General features: G+C 46.0%; 1 protein-coding gene across 1 annotated transcript in view; it reads left to right on the forward strand.

The window, feature by feature from the left end:
* Window positions 1–330: 330 nt before the first annotated feature.
* NFE2L3 (NFE2 like bZIP transcription factor 3) overlaps window positions 331–20,925 on the forward strand; it is a 30,921-nt gene continuing 10,326 nt past the window's right edge. The window contains exon 1 of the mRNA XM_060020629.1: window positions 331–1,133. Coding sequence (XP_059876612.1) covers window positions 564–1,133 — 570 coding nt within the window. The 5' untranslated portion in view covers window positions 331–563. The remainder of the gene's footprint in view (window positions 1,134–20,925) is intronic.

A 20,925-nucleotide genomic window follows, 5' to 3' on the forward strand; every position in this document is an offset into this window, starting at 1 on the left:
CCCCCCCGCCCCCAGTCTACACATCTGGTCCATTCCCACCCACCTTTACCGCGGACCCCCTACTCCCACCCCGCGCACTCAGCCACAACCGCCCAGCCCACGGCCACAGGGTTGGGGGCCACTTGGCGCTCAGAACAACTTCTGCTCCCAGAAAGCTTTGCGTTCCCCCCAAATAAAGAGCCTTTGAGCCCGGGAGCCCCGCCCCACGCAGGCCTGGGGCGGCAGTGGGCGTGTCCCCGGCGGCGGCGCCCGCGGCCCGGGGCGGGGCCTGGTTGCAGCGCGCGGCTGCGGGGCGGCGGGGCGGCTAAGCTGGCCAGCTCTGCGCGTAGGTAGCTCCTCCTCCTCCGCCTCTCCCGAGCCGCAGGCACCTGGGCGGCTGCGGTGGAACTGTTTTTGTGCCCGGCTCCGGGGGCCCGCGACGGCCGCTGCACGCCCGGGTCCATTGTTTCTGTCTCTTCCGGGCAGGTGCCGGCGGCGCGCAGGGGCCGCACGTGCCCAAGCGGCGGCCGGCGCGCAGGGACCCGCGGGCGCCGGCAGGGGCGTCCCCGGGCGCGCGGCAGGGGATGAAGTACCTGAAGCCGTGGTGGTCGGACGGCGGCAGCCTCCTGCACCTCACCATCCTGCTTAGCTTGGCGGGGCTTCGCCTGGACCTGGACCTCTACCTGCTGCTGCCGCCGCGGACCCTGCTCGGAGATGAGCTTCTGCTCTCGGGCGGCCCGACGAGCCCTGCCTACGCGCTCAGCCCCTTCCCGGCCTCAGGAGGGTGGAGGCGCGCCGAGCTCCTGCACCCTAAGGGCCGGGAGCGGGACCCCGTGGCGCCGCCGGAGAGCCAGCTGCTCCGGGAGGTGCGCGCGCTGGGGGTCCCCTTCATTCCCTGCACCCGAGTGGACGCGTGGCTGGTGCACAGCGTGGCTGCCGGGGACGCCGACGGGGCCCACGCGCTGCTCGGCGCCGCCGCCGCCTCTTCGGCCGGAGGAGTGGGCGCCGGCGTGAACGGCGTTAGCCAGGCTGCGCCGGGTAGCGGCGGGAATCCCAGAGCGGCTCCAAGTAGCCCCTTGGCCGCCGGGGAGGAGGAGAAGGCTCCCGCGGAACCGACGGCTCAAGTGTCGGACGCCGGCGGACACGCGAGCGAGGTAACAGGAGAGCGGGACGCGAGCGGGGTGTTGGGGGACCTGGCCGGGAGCCCTGGAGGGTAGCGAGGGACCTGGGGGGGGCACCCCTGCGTTCTTCCACCCTCCACCCCCGGGGGACTGCGGGTTTGCGGACGACTGTGCGCCTCCCTTTTTTGTGAATCCGAACGAAGCCTCTTAGTGCTGTCGCTGTGGCTCTTAGGCTTTTGGGAATGAAGTGCGTGAAATCATCCGTTAGGTTTTAGAGAACACCTTTCAGCTGTGTTTGACGGTGATCAAGGGTAGTTCGGGGGTGGGGAGGGGAGACGGTATGCTGGAAATTTTCTGGCTCACTCTCTTCGTTCGGTACCTCGTGTAAGCTGAGATGTCTTTTTCTGGAACCGAAGGAGGCCTTGGCCCCCGGGAGGATGCACGTTTCTCTTAAGAACCATGCACCCGGCCCAACACGGTGGCCCCCTCTGGATTTTAACCCATTGCAGTTCGTGTTTTGATGCGTCCCTGGATTAAGCAGCTGTGGTGAGTGTCAGCTCCGAGGCTAGCACACAAACGGACCTGCTCGTACCTAACCATCCCCCACACCTAACAATCCTCCAGCCCCCGGAACTCGTGTAACCCCTTTTTAGCATAAAGAAAACAGGTACCCTGACAGTCACCTAGTGACTAACAAGTCCCCTTTGGTTTGTAGGTTCAAACCTTTCAGTGTAACTTTCTTTTAAAACAAAGTTCACTGAGATCTGTTGACTGAAGCATCTGGTGCTACCAATGGCCAGTTGGAGTCTAAAGACGCAGCACAGCAATTTCCACAAAATGGCCTTATCCACAGTTCCCTCAAAGGGGCCTTTTTCATTCACTCTTGGCCCAAACCTTAGTGTTAACAGTCGGTAGTGATCAACAAGGGTTCCTCGGACGTTGTTTTTTGTGGACTGCAATCTTATGCAAAATGGGAATTGGGGCCAGACTGGTTTGTTTGCTGCTCTTCAGAATTGCCCTGTTTGTGTAGGCAGTTGCCAGACGAGCTTCTCCACCCTCTCCTGGAGGGGTCATTGTGCCGAAGTGCTGGGTGGTTCAGTGTTATGCAGATTTGATCCCTTCCTCTTCCTGGGGCCGGAACTAATGGCGAGGGGGTTGGTGAGAGTCTCGGTGGGCTCCTGTCTGTTCAGAACACCAGGAGGGAAAGATTCTTTCAGCTCACTCGTCCAGTCTCTCTCTACCCTGTGGGGTGGTCTCACCTGCATCCCCTGCCCCTGCAGGAGTGGTACGCACTGCACTGCTACCTTTCCCGATCCTGCGACATACATGGATGAAAGCCAGTGCGGGCTGCCGGCCCAGGTGGCACCCTGCCGTTATCACTGCTGAATGCCAGCCGGCCTGCAAAATGTGCGGTGAGGGAGATGAGGCTGTTCGCTCTTCAAGGACTTCCCTCCCCGGCCCAGCCTCTCCTGTGATACCTAGTTAGACCAGCAAGCCTGCTTTGGGGGAAGCTCTGAGGACCTAGGCCCAGCCAGACCTTGGATGCCCTGAGCCCAGATTTCCTGGGGGAGAGGGTGAGGTTCACGCTGGGCCATTCTTCTGGTGTTGCCTTCCCCAGCTGGCATGTGTGGACCTGCTGGACGTGGTAGCTGCTGGGATGACCTGATTTTGTTCATTCTGACGATGATCAGCTGTCGAGCATCTTACAGTTTTCGCAGCCAATTCACCTTTATTGGTAACACCTTTTACATGCCCTTATGAGGTCCACAGGCCAGGCATCCTTATATCCAATTCGTATTTAAGGAAAATAGAGGCCCACCGAGGTTGGGGGGCTTGGCTAAACCAACACAGTTAATGAGTGCCAGAAGTGGGTCTAGACCCTGAGCTTCCTGGCTCCCGGGCTGGCACATTAAGCATCTACGCTGTACTCAGGTTTTCCGTGCAAGCTTGCAGCTGGAATGGGGCAATGCGCCCCACTCCTGACCCCAGCACCACTGCTCTCCGATGCTGGATTGACTTTGAAAAGAAGATTGCACCATCCGTAATGCCAAAGTTACAGTTTGAAACCATGACTCTGGAGAACATGAGCTGAAAAAACAGCACTGGTTTTTGCAGTCAGCAAAGCTGCCTGTTGGGGCGTCACATAATAATCTGCCCTCATTATAGGTTACTTTAATCTCCCCTAGTCTCAGTGTTTCATCTGTTGAGTCGGAAAGTAATGCTTACCCTCAAGGGTGTGCCAGTGAAGTAGGAAAAGCACGTGTGAGGTGCCAGCCCGGTGCCTGGGATGTAATCGTTGTTCTTCTTTTGTTCCCATCCTCAACCCACCCTCCTTAACCTGTCCCCACTCACATTATTCCCTTTTGTCTTGTTTGTCTATATGTCTGGCTTGGTTGTTTGTTTGTTAGTTAAAGGGGTGGGGTGTGTTGGAGCCAGACTGCCTGGTTTGGGATCCCAGCTCTACCACACGTTGCTGTGTGACCTCGGGCCATTTCTTAAGCAGTCTGTGCTTCATTCGCACCTGCACAATGGGAATAATAATGGTGCCTACCACAGGGGGTTGTTGTGAGAATTAAACAATTCATTCCATGCAACAGGCTTAGAACTGCGCCTGTCCCATCTTAAATGCTCAATAAATGTTAACTTCGAAGAGTGAGTGCTGTGCCCCATAGGAACGTCATAGGTTTGTTTTGTTTTAAAATAGATAATTCTGGTGGCTTACATTTGAGCTGTAGGAGATTCCAGTTTTATAGTGTAACTTTCCATAATTTTTGTACATGTGCAAAAATATTTTGGAGTAGGGGATTTTCCAAGTATCAAAAGAAGTACTGCTTTGGTGTCACTTCTTAGTGGGGCTAATCATTAGCTGCAAACAGTACGTGGAATTCCCCAGGGTAGACAAGCTTCCCTTCTTAACCACAGCCATTCACTCCCAACCCGTGAAGCGCATGTTCTTCAAAGTCATGCATGGGTTCAACAAAGAAATGAACAGTTGTTGCGGAATCGTGTGTGTGAGCATATGTGAAGATGGGGTGACTGCTAAAAGCCAGTATCCGTATTTCAGAGAACTGTTGCCACTTTACAACTGAGAGGGGTTGTGGTCATCTTGATGTGGTTTCATGCCCTGGGACAGACCGGGGACCCTCTGCTGGGAGAGGGGTACAGCAGGACCTCAGATTTACTGTCCTTTGGACTTGGTGTCTTCAGGTCACAGGAAGAATCTGATACAGTCAATATTTGCTTCTAAAAGTAAAGGGAAGGGAAAGAAGGTCCTTGATGATAAAGTAAAAGTTGGTTTTTGTTTCAAAATCAAAGATAGTCCCTGATGCCCGGGCAATTGGAGATAGACGAAATATCAAACACTTGCCAGTTTTCAGCTCACAGCCATGGTACAGAGATAGTCTTATATGTAATTACATCCATTGCAGTACAAGGTTTCACAGTAGACTTTGTTTTACTTACTAAAATATGCAGTGAAGATGCACCTATGGTCGTCTTATTGGAAAGGATGGCATGGGTCACTGCATTAGTGTCCTAGGGCTGCTGCGACAAAGTACCACAAACCAGGTGGCTTAAACAACAAGAAATATATTGCCTCACGGTTCTGGGGGCAAAAAGTTGGAGATAAGGTCTCAGCAGGGTTCCTTCGCTCCTAGCTTCTGGTAGTTTGCTGGCAATCTTTGGCAACCCTTGGTTTCTACTGCACCACCCCAGTCTCTGCCTTCTGCACGTGGCATTGTCCCTGTACGCATGTCTGTAGCCAGATTTCCCTCTTTATAGGACACCAGTCATATAGGATTAGGGGCCCACCCTACTCATCCTAACTAATCACGTCAGCAACGACCCAGTTTCCAAATAAGGTCACATTCTGGGGCACTGAGGGCTGTGACTTCAACATATGAATTTCAAGGGACTCAAGCCAATCTGTTATGCAGTCACCATCTCTCTTTCCTGGCACCTCTTGGGGTGTTCGGCTTGCTTATCAAGTATATACTCCAGTTGTTGAAAACGAAGTCAGCCGTCCTGGAAGCAGCTAGGCTATGCGTAGTGGCATTTGCAGAAGGACTGGTATAAGTTCATGAGGAAATCGGGGTTTTTTGCTGGCTTGATGTGCCACAACCCCCAGGAACCTTACTCCAGACTTCTTCCCAGTCAGCCCCCTTCACCCGAAGTGGTAGGTTACGGAGAGGTCATCTCTGCGGTGTATGAGTCTCCTCTTTGCTCCCCCTGCTTCTCAGCTCAACTCAGAATCTGCACCGGCGAGCAGACCCCGGCAGGCCGTTCTAGTGGTCAGTGTGCTGGGCCTGGAGTTAGACCAGCTTGGGTAGCTGTAGGTCTCAGCTCACCGCTGACTCGTTATAGGACCCAGAGCGCAGTTGTTGACCTCCCCGTGCCTTGGTTCTCATATCTGTAAAATGGGATGCAGGAGCTGTCGTGAGGGTTAAAAGAGATCACGCAGGTTCAGCAGGGTTGGTACGTGGTAAGCCCTCGATAATGTTAGCAGCTGCTGTCAATTCAGCGGGGCCTCTCTAATGCCCTTTCCCAACTTATTCCTCTGCGTTCCGTTGCCACGTGCAGGTTTCCAAAGCACGCCTTGGTCCTTACCATTTTCATCTGGGGAGCTTCCACTAGGTCCCCGTTACCTACCAATTTGATATTTTGTCATTCAAGGCTCCCCGTTTGGCCAGTGTGGCTCCCCGAGCTGAGCTCATCTCCCTCTGATCCTCCACCTGTAGCCTACTTTCCCGCTCTAACTTTCTCCCTTCCTTTTCCCCAGACAGCAGTGCTTTCCTGCCATTTACTTTGTTGCCTTTGCCCAGAATGCCTCCTTTCATTCCTCTCAAGTCTTTTACTGTTAAATTCTGACTTCTTCCACTATCACCTCATCTACAAGCACTTCCTGTTCTTTCCTTTGAGCCCTATTGCACTTTGTGACATTTCTTCTGTGGGACTTGCATTCTCTACTTTGAACCGCAGTGTCTTGAGTGTGGAAACTGGATCTTTGCTTTTAACCTGCAAATGGCGCCCAGGGACGAGGTTGGGAGCACAGGCCAGTTCAGCCAGCGTCTGTTGAGCGCCCCTCATCCATCCTCCACGTTGGCTCTGCAGAACTTCCAAGATGCTGTGAGCTTGAATATGTCTTGGGACCTTCACGGCCAGAGTCCCAACCAGAAAGTAGGTCATATCCGAAATCCTGATGCGCCATCTGACCACTTAATGCCAATTTGAACGGATGGGGCAGTGGCAAGCAGACTTGCAGGTTGGCATCATAATTAATCAGGTGGTGAAACTCAGGATTGCCTAAAGTGATATAGCAAGTTAGTGACCTTGCCCGGAATACACAAGTCACTGTTCTTAAGCACTGAGTAAACCATGCCTCCCTCCCACCCACTACAAAACTTAAAACGTAAAAACAAGCTTCTCCTATTTGTGGCAGCCTTTCGATATGAATAATTTATCCTCAAAATCTAGTTAAGGATCTGCATTAATATTCAAATACACTTTTGGAGAGCTGGAGCAGGCTGGGCCTCAGGTACATAGCTGGGTGGATTTTGGTTGAGTTGCAGGTGGTGGTTGGCAGAGTACGGGCAGTGGCTAGAAGCAAGGCACGGCCTTTTGAGATTGGGTGGACCCGGGTTCCCATTGGCATCAGCCAGCGTTCTCTAGAGAACACAGCCAGTATGAGGGGTGTGTGTGTGTGTGTGTGTGTGTGTGTGTGTTTAAGAGACTTATTTCAAGAAATTGGCTAGCGTGTTTGTGGAGGCTGGGCACATCCAGACTCTAGGGCAGCTGGAAACCACCAGCAGGAGGTAATGCTGCAGGCTTGAGGCAGAATTTCTTCCTCGGGGAAACCTCACTTTTGCCCTTAAAGGCTTTCTTTCAACTGATTGGATGAAATAAGGCCCACTCAGATTACAGAAGTTAATCTCTTTTACTGAAAGTCACCTGGTTGGTTGCAGCTGTTGGCCACATCTACAAAATACCTTCACAGCAACACCTAGGTTAGTGTTCGACTGACTTCTAGGTACGAAAGCCTGGGCACGCTGACACCTAAAACTCGTCGTCACCCCATCCCAGCTCCGTCTCTTCCTGGGCAACCTCCATGAGCCGTGGTATCCAAATTGTAAAAGGAGAATATTAACCTCTTTCTGGGAGAGTTTGAGGATTAAATAATGCTGTATGTTAAAGGACTAGGACCGTTCCTGGCATGTTAATAAATATTCAACTGATGATTTGCTCTCAGTGCCCCTGAGCTGGGGGTTGAATCCCCAGGAAAGTCCTGTATTCCAGAGGACATAACGGAAGACTGCTAGGTCATGAAGGAGGCCTTGGGCGTGTTGGGGAGGCAGAAGCCTGAAGGCTCATCTGAAGGAAGAGCTTCTCAGCCTTTCTTAGAGCTGAGTTTCTCATCCCAGTGACTGTATCAATTACCGGGTTGCCTGTTACAATGTAGATTTCAGGGCCCACCCCTGACTGGCTGAATCAGAGCCTCTCAGGTGGGGCCTGGGTTGGGTTCTGCAGTTTAGAAGACCTCCAGGTGATACTTGTGCTGCCCAAGCTTGACCTCAGCCACGGTGTTCCTCCCCCAGGGCCTTTGACTACCCGGCAACGTGTGAATGGAGGGGGTGCCTGACTGAAAACTGCCTTTCTGTGAATTGAAGGCCCAGAAGAGCTCATGGACTGGGCCAGAGTTACCTGCTTCGGCAGCAGGACCTGGGCTAGTGCCCTGGTTTGCCAGCTGTTGTTTTCTTTTATTATTTTTTTTAACATCTTTATTGGAGTATAATTGCTTTACAGTGTTGTGTTAGTTTCTGCTGTACAACAAAGTGAATCAGCTATACGTATACGTATATCCCCATATACCCACCCTCTTGCGTCTCTCTCCCACCTTCCCTATCCCACCCCTCTAGGTGGTCACAAAGCACTGAGCTGATCTCCCTGTGCCATGCAGCTGCTTCCCACTAGCTATCTATTTTACATTTGGTAGTGCATATATGTCACTACTACTCTCTCACTGCGTCCCAGCTTACCCTTCCCCATCCCCGTGTCCTCAAGTCCATTCTCTGCGTCTGTGTCTTTATTCTTGTCCTGCCCCTAGATTCTTCAGAACCTTTTTTTTTTTTTTAGATTCCATATATGTGTGTTAGCATATGGTATTTGTTTTTCTCTTTCTGACTTCACTCTGTATGACAGTCTCTAGATTCATCCAGGTCTCTACAAATGACCCAATTTCATTCCTTTTTATGGCTGAGTAATATTCCACTGCATATATGTACCACATCTTCTTTATCCATTCATCTGTCAATGGGCATTTAGGTTGCTTCCATGACCTGGCTATTGTAAATAGAGCTGCAATGAACATTGTGGTACATGACTCTTTTTGAATTATGGTGTTCTCTGGGTATATGCCCAATAGTGGGATTGCTGGGTCATATGGTAATTCTATTTTTAGTTTTTTAAGGAACCTCCATACTGTTCTCCATAGTGGCTGTATCAGTTTACATTCCCACCAACAGTGCAAGAGGGTTCCCTTTTATCCACACCCTTTCCAGCATTTGTTGTTTGTAGATTTTCTGATGATGCCCATTCTAACTGGTGTGAGGTGATACCTCATTATAGTTTTGATTTGCATTTCTCTAATAATTAGTGATGTTGAGCAGCTTTTCATGTGCTTCTTGGCCATCTGTATGTCTTCTTTGGAGGAATGTCTATTTCGGTCTTCTGCCCATTTTTGGATTGGGTTGTTTGGTTTTTTAATATTGAGCTGCATGAGCTGTTTATATATTTTGGAGATTAATCCTTTGTCCATTTATTCCTTTGCAAATATTTTCTCCCATTCTGAGGCTTTTCTTTTCGTCTTGTTAATGGTTTCCTTTGCTGTGCAAAAACTTTTAAGTTTCATGAGGTCCCATTTGTTTATTTTGTTGTTATTTCCATTTCTCTAGGAGGTGGGTCAAAAAGGATCTTGCTGTGATTTATGTCACAGAGTGTTCTGCCTATGTTTTCCTCTAAGTTTTATAGTGTCTGGCCTCACATTTAGGTCTTTAATCCATTTTGAGTTTATTTTTGTGTATGGTGTTAGGGAGTGTTCTAATTTCATTCTTTTACATGTAGCTGTCCAGTTCTCCCACCACCACTTACTGAAGAGGCTGTCTTTTCTCCATTGTATACTCTTGCCTCCTTTATCAAAGATAAGGTGACTGTATGTGCATGGGTTTATCTCTGGGCTTTCTATCCTGTTCCATTGATCTATATTTCTCTTTTTGTGCCAGTACCATACTGTCTTGATTACTGTAGCTTTATAGTATAGTCTGAAGTCAGGGAGTCTGATTCCTCCAGCTCCGTTTTTCTTTTTCAATAGTTTTGTCTGTTTGGGGTCTTTTGTGTTTCCATACAAATTGTGAAATTTTTTGTTATAGTTCTGTGAAAAATGCCATTCGTAGTTTGATATGGATTGCACTGAATTTGTAGATTGCTTTGGGTAGTATAGTCATTTTCACAATGTTGATTCTTCCAGTCCAAGAACATGGTATATCTCTCCATCTGTCTGTATCATCTTTAATTTCTTTCATCAGTTTCTTATAGTTTTCTGCATACAGGTCTTTTGTCTCCTTAGGTAGGTTTATTCCTAGGTATTTTATTCTTTTTGTTGCAGTTGGTAAATGGGAGTGTTTCCTTAATTTCTATTTCAGATTTTTCATCATTAGTGTATAGGAATGCCAGAGATTTCTGTGCATTAATTTTGTATCCTGCTACTCTACCAAATTCATTGATTGGCTCTTTTAGTTTTCTGGTAGCTTCTTTAGGATTCTCTATGTATAGTATGTCATCTGCAAACAGTGACAGTTTTACTTCTTCTTTTCCGATTTGGATTCCTTTTATTTCCTTTTCTTCTCTGATTGCTGTGGCTAAAACTTCCAAAGCTATGTTGAATAACAGTGGTGAGAGTGGGCAACCTTGTCTTGTTCCTGATCTTAGAGGAAATGGTTTCAGTCTTTCACCACTGAGAACGATGTTGGCTGTGGGTTTGTCATATATGGCCTTTATTATGTTGAGGAAATTTCCCTCTATGCCTACTTTATGGAGAGTTTTTAATCATAACTGCGTGTTGAATTTTGTCAAAAGCTTCTTCTGCATCTATTGAGATTATCAGTTTTTATCCTTCAGTTTGTTAATATGGTGTATCACATTGATTGATTTGTGTATATTGAAGAATCCTTGCATTCCTGGGATAAATCCCACTTGATCATGGTGTATGATCCTTTTCATGTGCTGTTGGATTCTGTTTGCTAGTATTTTGTTGAGGATTTCTGCATCTATGTTCATCAGAGAGATTGGCCTGTAGTTTTCTTTTTTTGTGACATCTTTGTCTGGTTTTGGTATCAGGGTGATGGTGGCCTCGTAGAATGAGTTTGGGTGTGTTCCTCCCTCTGCTGTGTTTTGGAAGAGTTTTAGAAGGACAGGTGTTAGCTCTTCTCTGAATGATAGTATTCGCCTGTGAAGCCATCTGGTCCTGGGCTTTTGTTTGTTGCAAGATTTTTAATCACAGTTTCAATTTCAGTGCTTGTGATTGGTCTGTTGATATTTTCTATTTCTTCCTGGTTCAGTCTCAGAGGTTGTGCTTTCCTAAGAATTTGTCCATTTCTTCCAGGTTGTCCGTTTTATTGGCATACAGCTGTTTGTAGTAATTTCTCATGATCCTTTGTATTTCTGCAGTGTCAGTTGTTCCTTCTCCTTTTTCATGTCTAATTCTATTGATTTGAGTCTTCTCCCTTTTTTTCTTGATGAGTCTGGCTGATGGTTTATCCGTTTTGTTTATCTCCTCAAAGAACCAGCGTTTAGTTTTATTGATCTTTGCTATTGTTTCTTTCATTTCTTTTTCATTTATTTCTGATCTGATCTTTATGATTTCTTTCCTTCAGCTAACTTTGGGGGGTTTTTTGTTCTTCTTTCTCTAATTGCTTTAGGTTTACGGTTAGGTTGTTTATTTGTGATTTTTCTTGTTTCTTGAGGTAGGATTGTATTGCTTTAAACTTCCCTCTTAGAATTGCCATTGCTGCATCCCATAGGTTTTGGGTTGTCATGTTTTCATTGTCATTTGTTTCTAGGTATGTTTTGATTTCCTTCAGTGATCTCTTGGTTATTTAGTAGCGTATTGTTTAGCCTCCATGTGTTTGTATTTTTTTTTACAGTTTTTTTCCTGTAATTGATATCTAGTCTCATAGCATTGTGGTCGGAAAAGATACTTGATACGGTTTCAGTTTTCTTAAATTTACTAAGGCTTGATTTGTGACCCAAGATATGGTCTATCCTGGAGAATGTTTCATGAGCAGTTGAGAAGAAAGTGTATTCTGTTGTTTTTGGATGGCATGTCTTATAAATATCAATTAAGTCCATCTTGTTTAATGTGTCATTTAAAGCTAGTGTTTGCATATTTATTTTCATTTGGGGCGATCTGTGCATTGGTGAAAGTGGGGTGTTAAAGTCCCCTACTATGATTGTGTTACTGTCGATTTCCCCTTTTATGGCTATTAGCATTTGCCTTATGTATTGAGGTGCTCCTATGTTGGGTGCATAAATATTTACAATTGTTATATCTTCTTCTTGTATTGATCCCTTGATCATTATGTAGTGTCCTTCTTTGTCTCTTGTAATAGTCTTTATTTTAAAGTCTATTTTATCTGATATGAGAATTGTGACTCCAGCTTTCTTTTGAGTTCCATTTGCATGGAATATCTTTTTCTATCCCCTCACTTTCAGTCTGTATGTGTCCCTAGGTCTGAAGTGGGTCTCTTGTAGACAGCATATGTACGGGTCTTGTTTTTGTATCCATTCACCCATTCTTTGTCTTTTGGTTGGAGCATTTAATCCATTTACATTTAGGGTAGTTATCAATATGTATGTTCCTATTACATTTTCTTAATTGTTTTGGGTTTGTTATTGTAAGTGTTTTCCTTCTCTTTTGTTTCCTGCCTAGAGAAGTTCCTTAGCATTTGCTGTAAAGCTGGTTTGTTGGTGCTGAATTCTCTTAACTTTTGCTTATCTGTAAATGTTTTGATTTCTCCGTGCAATCTAAATGAGATCCTTGCTGGGTAGAGTAATCTTGGTTGTAGCTTTTTCCCTTTCATCACTTTAGATATGGTCTGCCACTCCCTTCTGGCTTGCAGAGATTCTGCTGAAAAGTCAGCTGTTAACCTTATGGGGATTCCCTTGTATGTTATTTGTTGCTTTTGCCTTGCTGATTTCAATATTTTTTCTTTGTATTTAATTTTTGATGGTTTGATTAATATGTCTCAGTGTGTTTCTCTTTGGGTTTATCCTGTATGGTATTCTCTGTGCTTCCTGGACTTGATTGACTATTTCCTCTTCCATGTTAAGGAAGTTTTCAACTATAGTCTCTTCAAATATTTTCTCAGACCCTTTCTTTTTCTCTTCTTCTTCTGGGACCCCTCTAATTCGAATGTTGGTGCGTTTAGTGTTGTCCCAGAGGTCTCTGAGACTGTCCTCAATTCTTTTCATTCTTTTCTCTTTATTCTGCTCCCTGTCAGTTATTTCCACCATTTTATCTTCCAGCTCACTTATCCGTTCTTCTGCCTCAGTTATTCTGTTATTGATTCCTTCTAGAGTATTTTTAATTTCAGTAATTCTGTTGTTCATCACTGTTTGTTTGCTCTTTAGTTCTTCTAGATCCTTGTTAAATATTTCTTGTATTTTCTCCATTCTGTTTCCGAGATTTTGTTTGTTTGTTTGTTTGTTTTGCGGTATGCGGGGCCCCTCACTGTTGTGGCCTCTCCCATTGTGGAGCACAGTCTCCGGATGCACAGGCTCAGCGGCCATGGCTCACGGGCCCAGCCACTCCGTGGCATGTGGGATCTTCCCGGACCGGGGCACGAACCCGTGTCCCCTGCATCAGCAGGCGGACTCTCAACCACTGCGCCACCAGGGAAGCCCTGTTTCTGAGATTTTGGATCATCTTTACTATCATTACTCTGAATTCTTTTTCAGGTAGGTTGTCTATTTGTCTTCATTTATTTGGTCTTATAGGGTTTTACCTTGCTGTTTCATCTGTGACAAATTTTTTTGTTATTTCTTTTTTTTTTTTTTTTTTTTTGATGGTGGTGCTGTATTCCTGTCTTACTGGTTGTTTGGCCTGAGACATCCAGCACTGGAGTTTGTAGGCAGTTGGACAGAGCCTGGTCTTGGTGCTGAGATGAGGACCTCCGGGAGGCCTCACTCCGACTGATATTCCCTGGGGTCTGAGGTTCTCTGTTAGTCCAGCGGTTTGGACTCGGAGCTCCCACCACAGGAGCTCGGGGCCGACCTCCGGCCTGGGAACCAAGATCCCTCAAGCGCACAGTCCAGCAGCAGCTCCAGCCTCCTCGCTCAGTCTCTCACTGCGAGACGCCAGCTGTTGTTTTAAAGTTAAAGCCAGATCTCTTTAGTTCCTTGCTGGGGTTGGGGAACTAGCTTGCCCCCAAAACTAAATATGAATGCAGAACTAACTTGCAAATCAGTGCAGTTTAAAATTAACTCGTGCTTAAGTTCTAGAACAGGTGATGCTAAGGTAAAAATGTAAGAATAGCAGAGAACTTTCTGGGGAGGTAGAAATGTTCTACCTCACAGTTGAGGTGGGAGTTAAATGGGTGCCTGCTTTTGTCAGAATTGTACAGCTGAAGTTTATGCATTTCTGGCCGGTGTAAATCCTGCCTAAAAACTGAAAGAATAATTGAGTGATGGGGACGGGGTGGCAGTATTAGTGATATAAGAATGGCAGGTAATTGTTGCCACTGGGTGTGATGGGCACCTGGAGGGCTTACTGTATTCTGCTTTCTGTTTATTTTATGTGCTTGAAATTTTCTATTATAAAGAAAATACAAAAACATCATGCATTTTGAAAGCCAGTTGTCCTGTCCTGCCTGCTGGAGTAATCTAGCCTTAAATGAATCATAAGTGAATCTCTGTTGCTCCCCTGCCCCACCCTCTCCCGGTCCCTCAGCCTGCACCAGGGGTGACTTGCAGGAGAAGCAGCTCCTTTTAAAATCAAAGCCTGCAGGTTGGCGTTCACGCCCTTGTGTCCTAGGTGTTGAGGCTCCTGTTTAGAAACTGGTTATTTTCATACCCAGCTTCTCCTGGTGGGCAGTCACATTGCATGGCTGTTTGGACCACGTGGAGGACGCCTGCCAGTTTTCTAGCTGCCTCCCTGTCTTCTCCAGGGACCTTCAGAAGTGAGTTTAGTCTATATCACATGTTATGGTGGAAAGTTTCCAGCACATATAATAAGGGGAGAGAATGGAGATTGGATAATGGAGTCCCATCCCTGTCACCAGCTTAACAGTCTTAGCTCATCGTCACTCCCCCGGCCCTCCCCCCGTTATTTTGAAACAAGTCCCAGACATCATTTCTTGTGATTCTTATACCAGCTCTTTGCAGGCACTTAGCCAAGAGAAGAGGAAAGCCTGGTTTTGTTCCTCTCTCACTCTTCCCACAACCTTCATCAACTCCCAAAATCTTTTACAAATATTTTAGTGTATATCCCTAAAATATAAGGACTCTTCTAAACATCACCACAATGCCATTACCACATCTAAAAAAGACAACAAAAAATTGTTATCACCAAATATCCAGTCGGTATTTAACCCCAATTATCTCATGATACGTTTTTTCTCAATTGGTTTGTTGGACCCGCAATCCAAGTAAGATCAGCGCCTTGCACTGTTGCTAGCTGTTCTGCCTGATGAGGTGCTATTCAGACAGAGAGGAACTTGCTTTATTTGGGCGGCATGAGCTCTTCCCACCTCTGCTGTTCTCAACTGTGTGAAGCAAGTGGGAGCCAGCATGGGTGGTTGTGCAGTCGGCATCCCCGCCGAAGGCACGCTTCACCCCAGTGGCTCAAATGAAGAGTCTTCAGTGAATGACTCCTCACAGGAGCGGACCGGGATGTTGGGACACCCGGTGACTACCGGAGCCCGGCATACGGGGAGGAATGCCCGGGCTTCTCCCCCCTCTCCCCAGCCCCCTCCAGTGTCCTGCTGCAGCCTCCCATTGGTGAAACTTGCTGGGAGCCCCGGAGTTCGCAGGGGTCAGCTTCTGGGGTACACGCGGGGACCTGGAGGGGCAAACAAGAATCAGTACAGTGTCCAAGCACTGGCTATCAAGTAAAAACACCTGCAGCCAAACCCTGGTCCTGTCACTTACTAGCTCTGTGACGTAAAGCAAGTTGCTTAACCTCTCTGTACCTCAGTTTCCTCCTTTGTAAGAGGACATAACAGCAGTACCTACCTTACAGGGATGCCAAGCAACTTAAGTGAGATCATGTATGTGTTGCCTGGCCCACAGCGAGTGCTCAGTAAGTGTGAGCTCTAATTATTATAAACTGCTGCTAGATACCACCCGGGCCAAACAGGTCACACTCTCTCTTTACCTGGCTCCTTGCTTCTCTCTAGACCTGATGACTCCAGCTTGCCTCCAGCCTAGAGATGGGCCTGAGAATTCTTTGGCCTTCACCCCTGTCCCTCTGATGTCATCCTTCTCATAGGCCCCGCACTGTTGTTTGTCTTTGAAGGTGCATCCAGCCCTGAAGGTCACAGCAGGTCTCAGTCCTTCCTACCCCAGATGACTAAATGAAAGGCCCAGCTAAGCCAGCTGGGACTGTTCACAAAGAGTGTTTTCAGGGTCAAATTCTCCATCATACTATTCAGGTCCCAATACAGTAGAGTAAGTACAGACTCAGAAATCATGTTGTCAGTTATCAGGAGCTTCAGAGACTTAGCAAAGACAGCAGAAAAGCCCAGCTTTGCTTCTTTCTTCACCTTCCCACTACCTTCATTGTCTCAGAAAACCTTCATGCCAGGCTCAGCTCTGCTCCCTGTGTTGGTGGCAAAGGTGAGTTCACAGCTGCAGGACAGGTGTCAGAAGTTTACAGCCCTGGTTACCAGGGGGGAAGGGTGGGGGGAGGCATAGTTAGGGAGTTTGGGATTGACATGTGCACCCTGCTATATTTTAAATAGATGACCAACGAGGACCTACTGTATAGCACAGGGAGCTCTGCTTAATATTCTGTAGTAACCTAAGTGGGAAAAGAATTTGAAAAAGAATAGATACATGTATATGTATAACTGAATCACTCTGCTGTACACCTGAAATGAACACAACATTGTTAATCAACTATAATATATTGGGTTGGCCAAAAAGTTCGTTTGGTTAATGAATATGTTTGATAAAGTTCTTGGTGAAAATGAAGTGTGTGTTATTTTTACCTAAAACCAAATGAACTTTTTTGCCAACCCAATAAAATAAAAAAATTTTAAAGCTGTTTACAGCCCAGTAGGAAAGAAGAGACCCAAATAATTGTAATTTTACGTAGAGTAGAAGAAATGTCTTAGGAGAAACCCTAGAAGCCATGGGATTTTAGAGACAGAAGAACCCAGTTTTAGCTAAGGGGCCCAAACTGAGAAGGTTCTGTATCCATGCAGAGGATGGGGTGGGTCAGCTCCCAACAGCCAGGGCTGTGGTGGGCAGGGCCTGCCTTACCAGCAGCTGCCAGTTCAGTACAAGTCCCTGGGTGTTTAGTTGTGATGAAGCACCCCAGCTCACAAGTTTATGATGGCTTCCTGTGGTGAGCGTGGAAACTTTCTTCTCTCCTTTTTTTTTTAATTGAGTCCCAGCCCCACGAGAGTAAAAATCACCTACCTACACACAAATAAAAAGTAACCTAATAATGGGTTTAGCTAACCCATTCTTTAAGGGCATGGGCCATAAATCTCCAGTATTTACAACAGTGCTAATAAAACACATGCACCGTCTATTTAAGCTCCATGTCACTGAGTTGAGGAAGACAGGAAAAGAAGAGAGCAAAGAGGTCGTAATTACTGGCTACTAAGGGCTGGACTCACTTTCTCTTGGGGTTTTGATTGAGTTGTCACCAGTTAGTCATTAATTGCAACTCTTCAGAATCAAAAAGCAGTAGAAGGGAGTAGTGATTAATGTCTATACAGCATCTTAAAATGTATAAAATGCTTTTTCTCAACGAATTCCTTAAAATGTGAATTAGAAATATTACCCTTTCACATCACAGACAAGGAAACTGAGGGTCAGAATGGCCCAAGGTCACATAGCTGGGCCTCTTTTACTCAGCCTGTTTTGGACCTGAGCCTTCCTAGCCGCAAGGCTTTCGTGGGGCCTTGCAGACTGTGCAAATTATACTATAAGTGCAATAGGCCGTTTTCACTTTCTAAATAGAAATACTATAATGTTGGACCCTCCACCCCTCCCTGCCTTGAGATCCTGGTGTCTGCACCCCTCTCCCCTCTGCAGATTACTGACTGTCACAAATTGGGTTCTCTGGGAAGGGGACTCTGAGCCCAAGTTTAGTGGGCAGGATGTTTCTAAGGGAATACCTTTGGGATTTACAGCTGTGGAAGGAAGTATAAGAAAGCACATTGGACAGAGGCAGAAGTGAAGCTGTGGAGCAGGCTGACAAAGCCAGAAGCTCTGGGGCTAAAGTGGCATATCACAGTTATCCCGTGATGGGCCGAGGTGGCCAGGCCTTTGGGCCCTCCCCGCTCAGTCCTTGGATGTGGGTGCCTTGGGAAGTGTGTGGCCCTAGGTGAGGTGGCCCTGGGTAGGCGAGGCATTCCGTAAAGGCCCAGCTGAGGGCCGTCTGGGTTGCACAGCACCATGTGCGTTACGCTGACCTGGGGAAATTCTCGTCCGTCACTTCTTACTACACCTGTTTCTGTTGGCTTTATAGTAGGCTCTCAGTAAATGATTGTTGAATGAATAAGTGAAGGACTAGCTAAAAAAAATACTCACTGAATAACTAAGGCTGTGCAAGTTAAAGTATCTGTCTTCCCCAGGGCTTTGGCATTCAGTCAGTGCTTTTTATTCTTCCACCAAGATTCTTGACAGTCACGCGGTCTTCTTCCCCTGTGCCCTTGTAGGTAGGGTGGCCATTGGGACAGTCTTGGCTTATGCCTGTTGTCCAGCTTAATTGTTAATAGCACCCTCTTACCTTCTCAGAAATGGGCTGGTTTGGGTGATATATCATATAGCCACTTATTCACGGACGCTTGGAGTGTCAGAAAGGGCCCTCTTCTGAAACCAGGCTTTCAGCACTGGGGTGACTCACCCCAGCTCTCACGCTGCCTCTTCTGCCCCTTGCTGTGTGGCTGCAGAGGAAGCTCAGATTCCTGCTCTGACTGTGACTTTCCTTCCTTGGCCCTTTTGCTCCTCATGCCTCCATCCTTAGGCGTACTCAGGCATTCTCTCCCCTGCTGTCTTCATAGTCACCACTTGTTTCATATGTGCATCGATCGGAGACTGAATGGGAGAAGGTGAGTAAAAATTTTAAGCTACTACTGATCAAGACTAAGACCCGGATAGGAAAATGGAAAAGACCACAAATAGTTCACAGAAAAGGAAATAAAAATGCTTTCAAACTTGTGAAAGATGTTCAACCTCATTCATAATAAGAGAAATAGAAATTAAAACTACAGCGAGATGCCAGTTTTCATCTATCACACTGGCACTTTTGTTGGTAGGATTATTGTAAGTTACCACAAACATTCCATCAAATGAAAAATACAAGTTATCTGTTGACCTAGCATACATTCTAGGAATTTATTCTACTTGCACATGAGTGCAAAGTAGTATGTGTGAGGATATTTTAGTATCTTTTTTTTTTTAAAGAAATGACTGGAAACATCTAACTATCCATCATTAAGAAACTAATCAAATACGTTATGGTAACAGGAATGTATTCATTTCTCTCCTCTGTACACAGCTCTTTCTCTTTTTTTAGATCTCAGCTAAAATACCACCTCCCCTGAGAGGCTTTCCCTAACCAGTCTTTTAAAGGAGGGCCCCCTCTTCTCTCTTTCACTTGCCATAACTTGCAAATTTTCTTAGTTCACTTGTATTTTGAGCTCCCTCTCCCTTTAGAATGTAAGCTCTGAAGGGGCAGTCTAGAATTCTTTTTTCACTATTGTATCCCCAGCATCTATCAATAGCATAGTATTGGGTTGGCCAAAAAATTTATTTGGATTTTTCCGTAACATCTTACGAAAAACCCGAACAAACTTTTTGGCCAAACCAATATTTGGCACTTAATATGTATTGATTGAATGAACGACTTTAAAAAAGACTGTTGAATCTCAAATAAAACTGCATGTTATCCTTATTGGTGAAACATTAAAATAAAAATAAAGAATGTCAGGTGTGGTAATGTGATTTAGTGTGTATCTGGTCCTCATCTCCCCCCCAGTCCCCATTTGGCAGAGCTATCAAAGACCTTGGAATTTCCTAAGCATTAAGAGCAATGGGAGCAACTTTTTTTACAATATTTGGTCTTTCAGTCCTCAGTTCCTGAAATAGCTCCAGAGCCATAAAAGTGAAAGGAGTGTCTTCCTATTCATAACATGCCCCTTCTAACCACACCTGACTTATGTTAATGAGGTGACTTTTGGAGAGCCCCCTAAGGATGGGGGCTGGTTGCCAGGGGAACCAACCAAGTGATGAGAGGGTTGGAATTTTAAACCCCACCTCCCAGACCTCTGGGGAAGCAACTGAAGACTGAGTCACTAATGGCCAATGATTTGATCAACCATGCCTGTGTAATGAAGCCTCCATAAAAAACCGGAAGGGTGGGGTTTGGAGATCTTTCAGGTTGGGGAACACGTGGAGGTGCTGGAAGAGTGGAAGAGTGGTGCAAGGCATGGAGGCTCTGTGCGCCTTCCTACAATCCTTGCTCTTAGGCATCTGTTTGTTCCTGAGTTTTGTCCTTTTGTAATAAGATGGTAATCTAGTAAGTAAACTGTTTTCCTGAGATCTGTGGGCCACTCTAGCAAATTAAACTGGAGGAGGAGGGATTGTGGGGACCTTTTATTTATAGGCACTTGGTGGGAGGCACAGGTGACAACCTGGACTTGGAATTGACCTCTGAAGGGGGAGGTGGCGTCTTTGAGACCGAGCCCTTAAGCTGTGGGATCTGATATTATCCCCAATTAGATGGTGTCAGAACTGAGTTAAATTATAGGACACCCAGCTGATGTCACAGAATTGCTAGGTGTATGGAAGACCCACACATCCGGTGTCAGAAGTGAAGTAGTGAAGTAGTAGACTATTGAGAATAGAGGGGCGAAGAGTGTTCTCTTTTACGTCAGGTATCACCATTGTTGTTGAAGAGTATTCTGGAAGCATGATCAAAGCAACTAGACAAGAAAATGAAATAAATTTAAATGTTGGGAAGGAAGAGGTGAAAATAATTAGTAAAGCAGTTGTTATGACTATATATACTTTGGGGGAAAAATAAAGATGAACAGAAATTATAATGGAAGAATAGTTTTCCTGAGTCTACCTTTTGCTGTTGCCCTGGCCAAAGTGATTTTGCTATGTAGGGATTTTTGGGATAGCTTTAATCAGATATAATTTCAAACTTTAAAGTTGCAAGAATAGTATATATCCCTTACTTAGATTTACCTATTGTTTACATTTTGCCCCGTTTACCTATTTATAATTACATCTCTATACACATATAATTATTTCATTCTGAAACATTTAAGGATGAATTGAAGCTATTGTGTATAGTATTTCCTACAAAATGATTTTTTCTATAACCAATTAATCAAAATCAGGAAAATTTAATATAAGCTTAAGACTATAATCTGTTGTCCATATTCAGATTTTATCTATTGCCCCAGTAACGTCCTGTGTAAACTACTTTTTCTCCTGGGTCTGCATCTAACCCAGGATCACACATTGCGTTTAGTTCTCAAATCTCGTAAGTCATCTTTAATTTGGAAAAGGTATTTCAGTTCTTTACCTTTAA

This window comes from Delphinus delphis, chromosome 9, assembly GCF_949987515.2.
Source record: "Delphinus delphis chromosome 9, mDelDel1.2, whole genome shotgun sequence".
Lineage (NCBI taxonomy): Eukaryota > Metazoa > Chordata > Mammalia > Artiodactyla > Delphinidae > Delphinus > Delphinus delphis.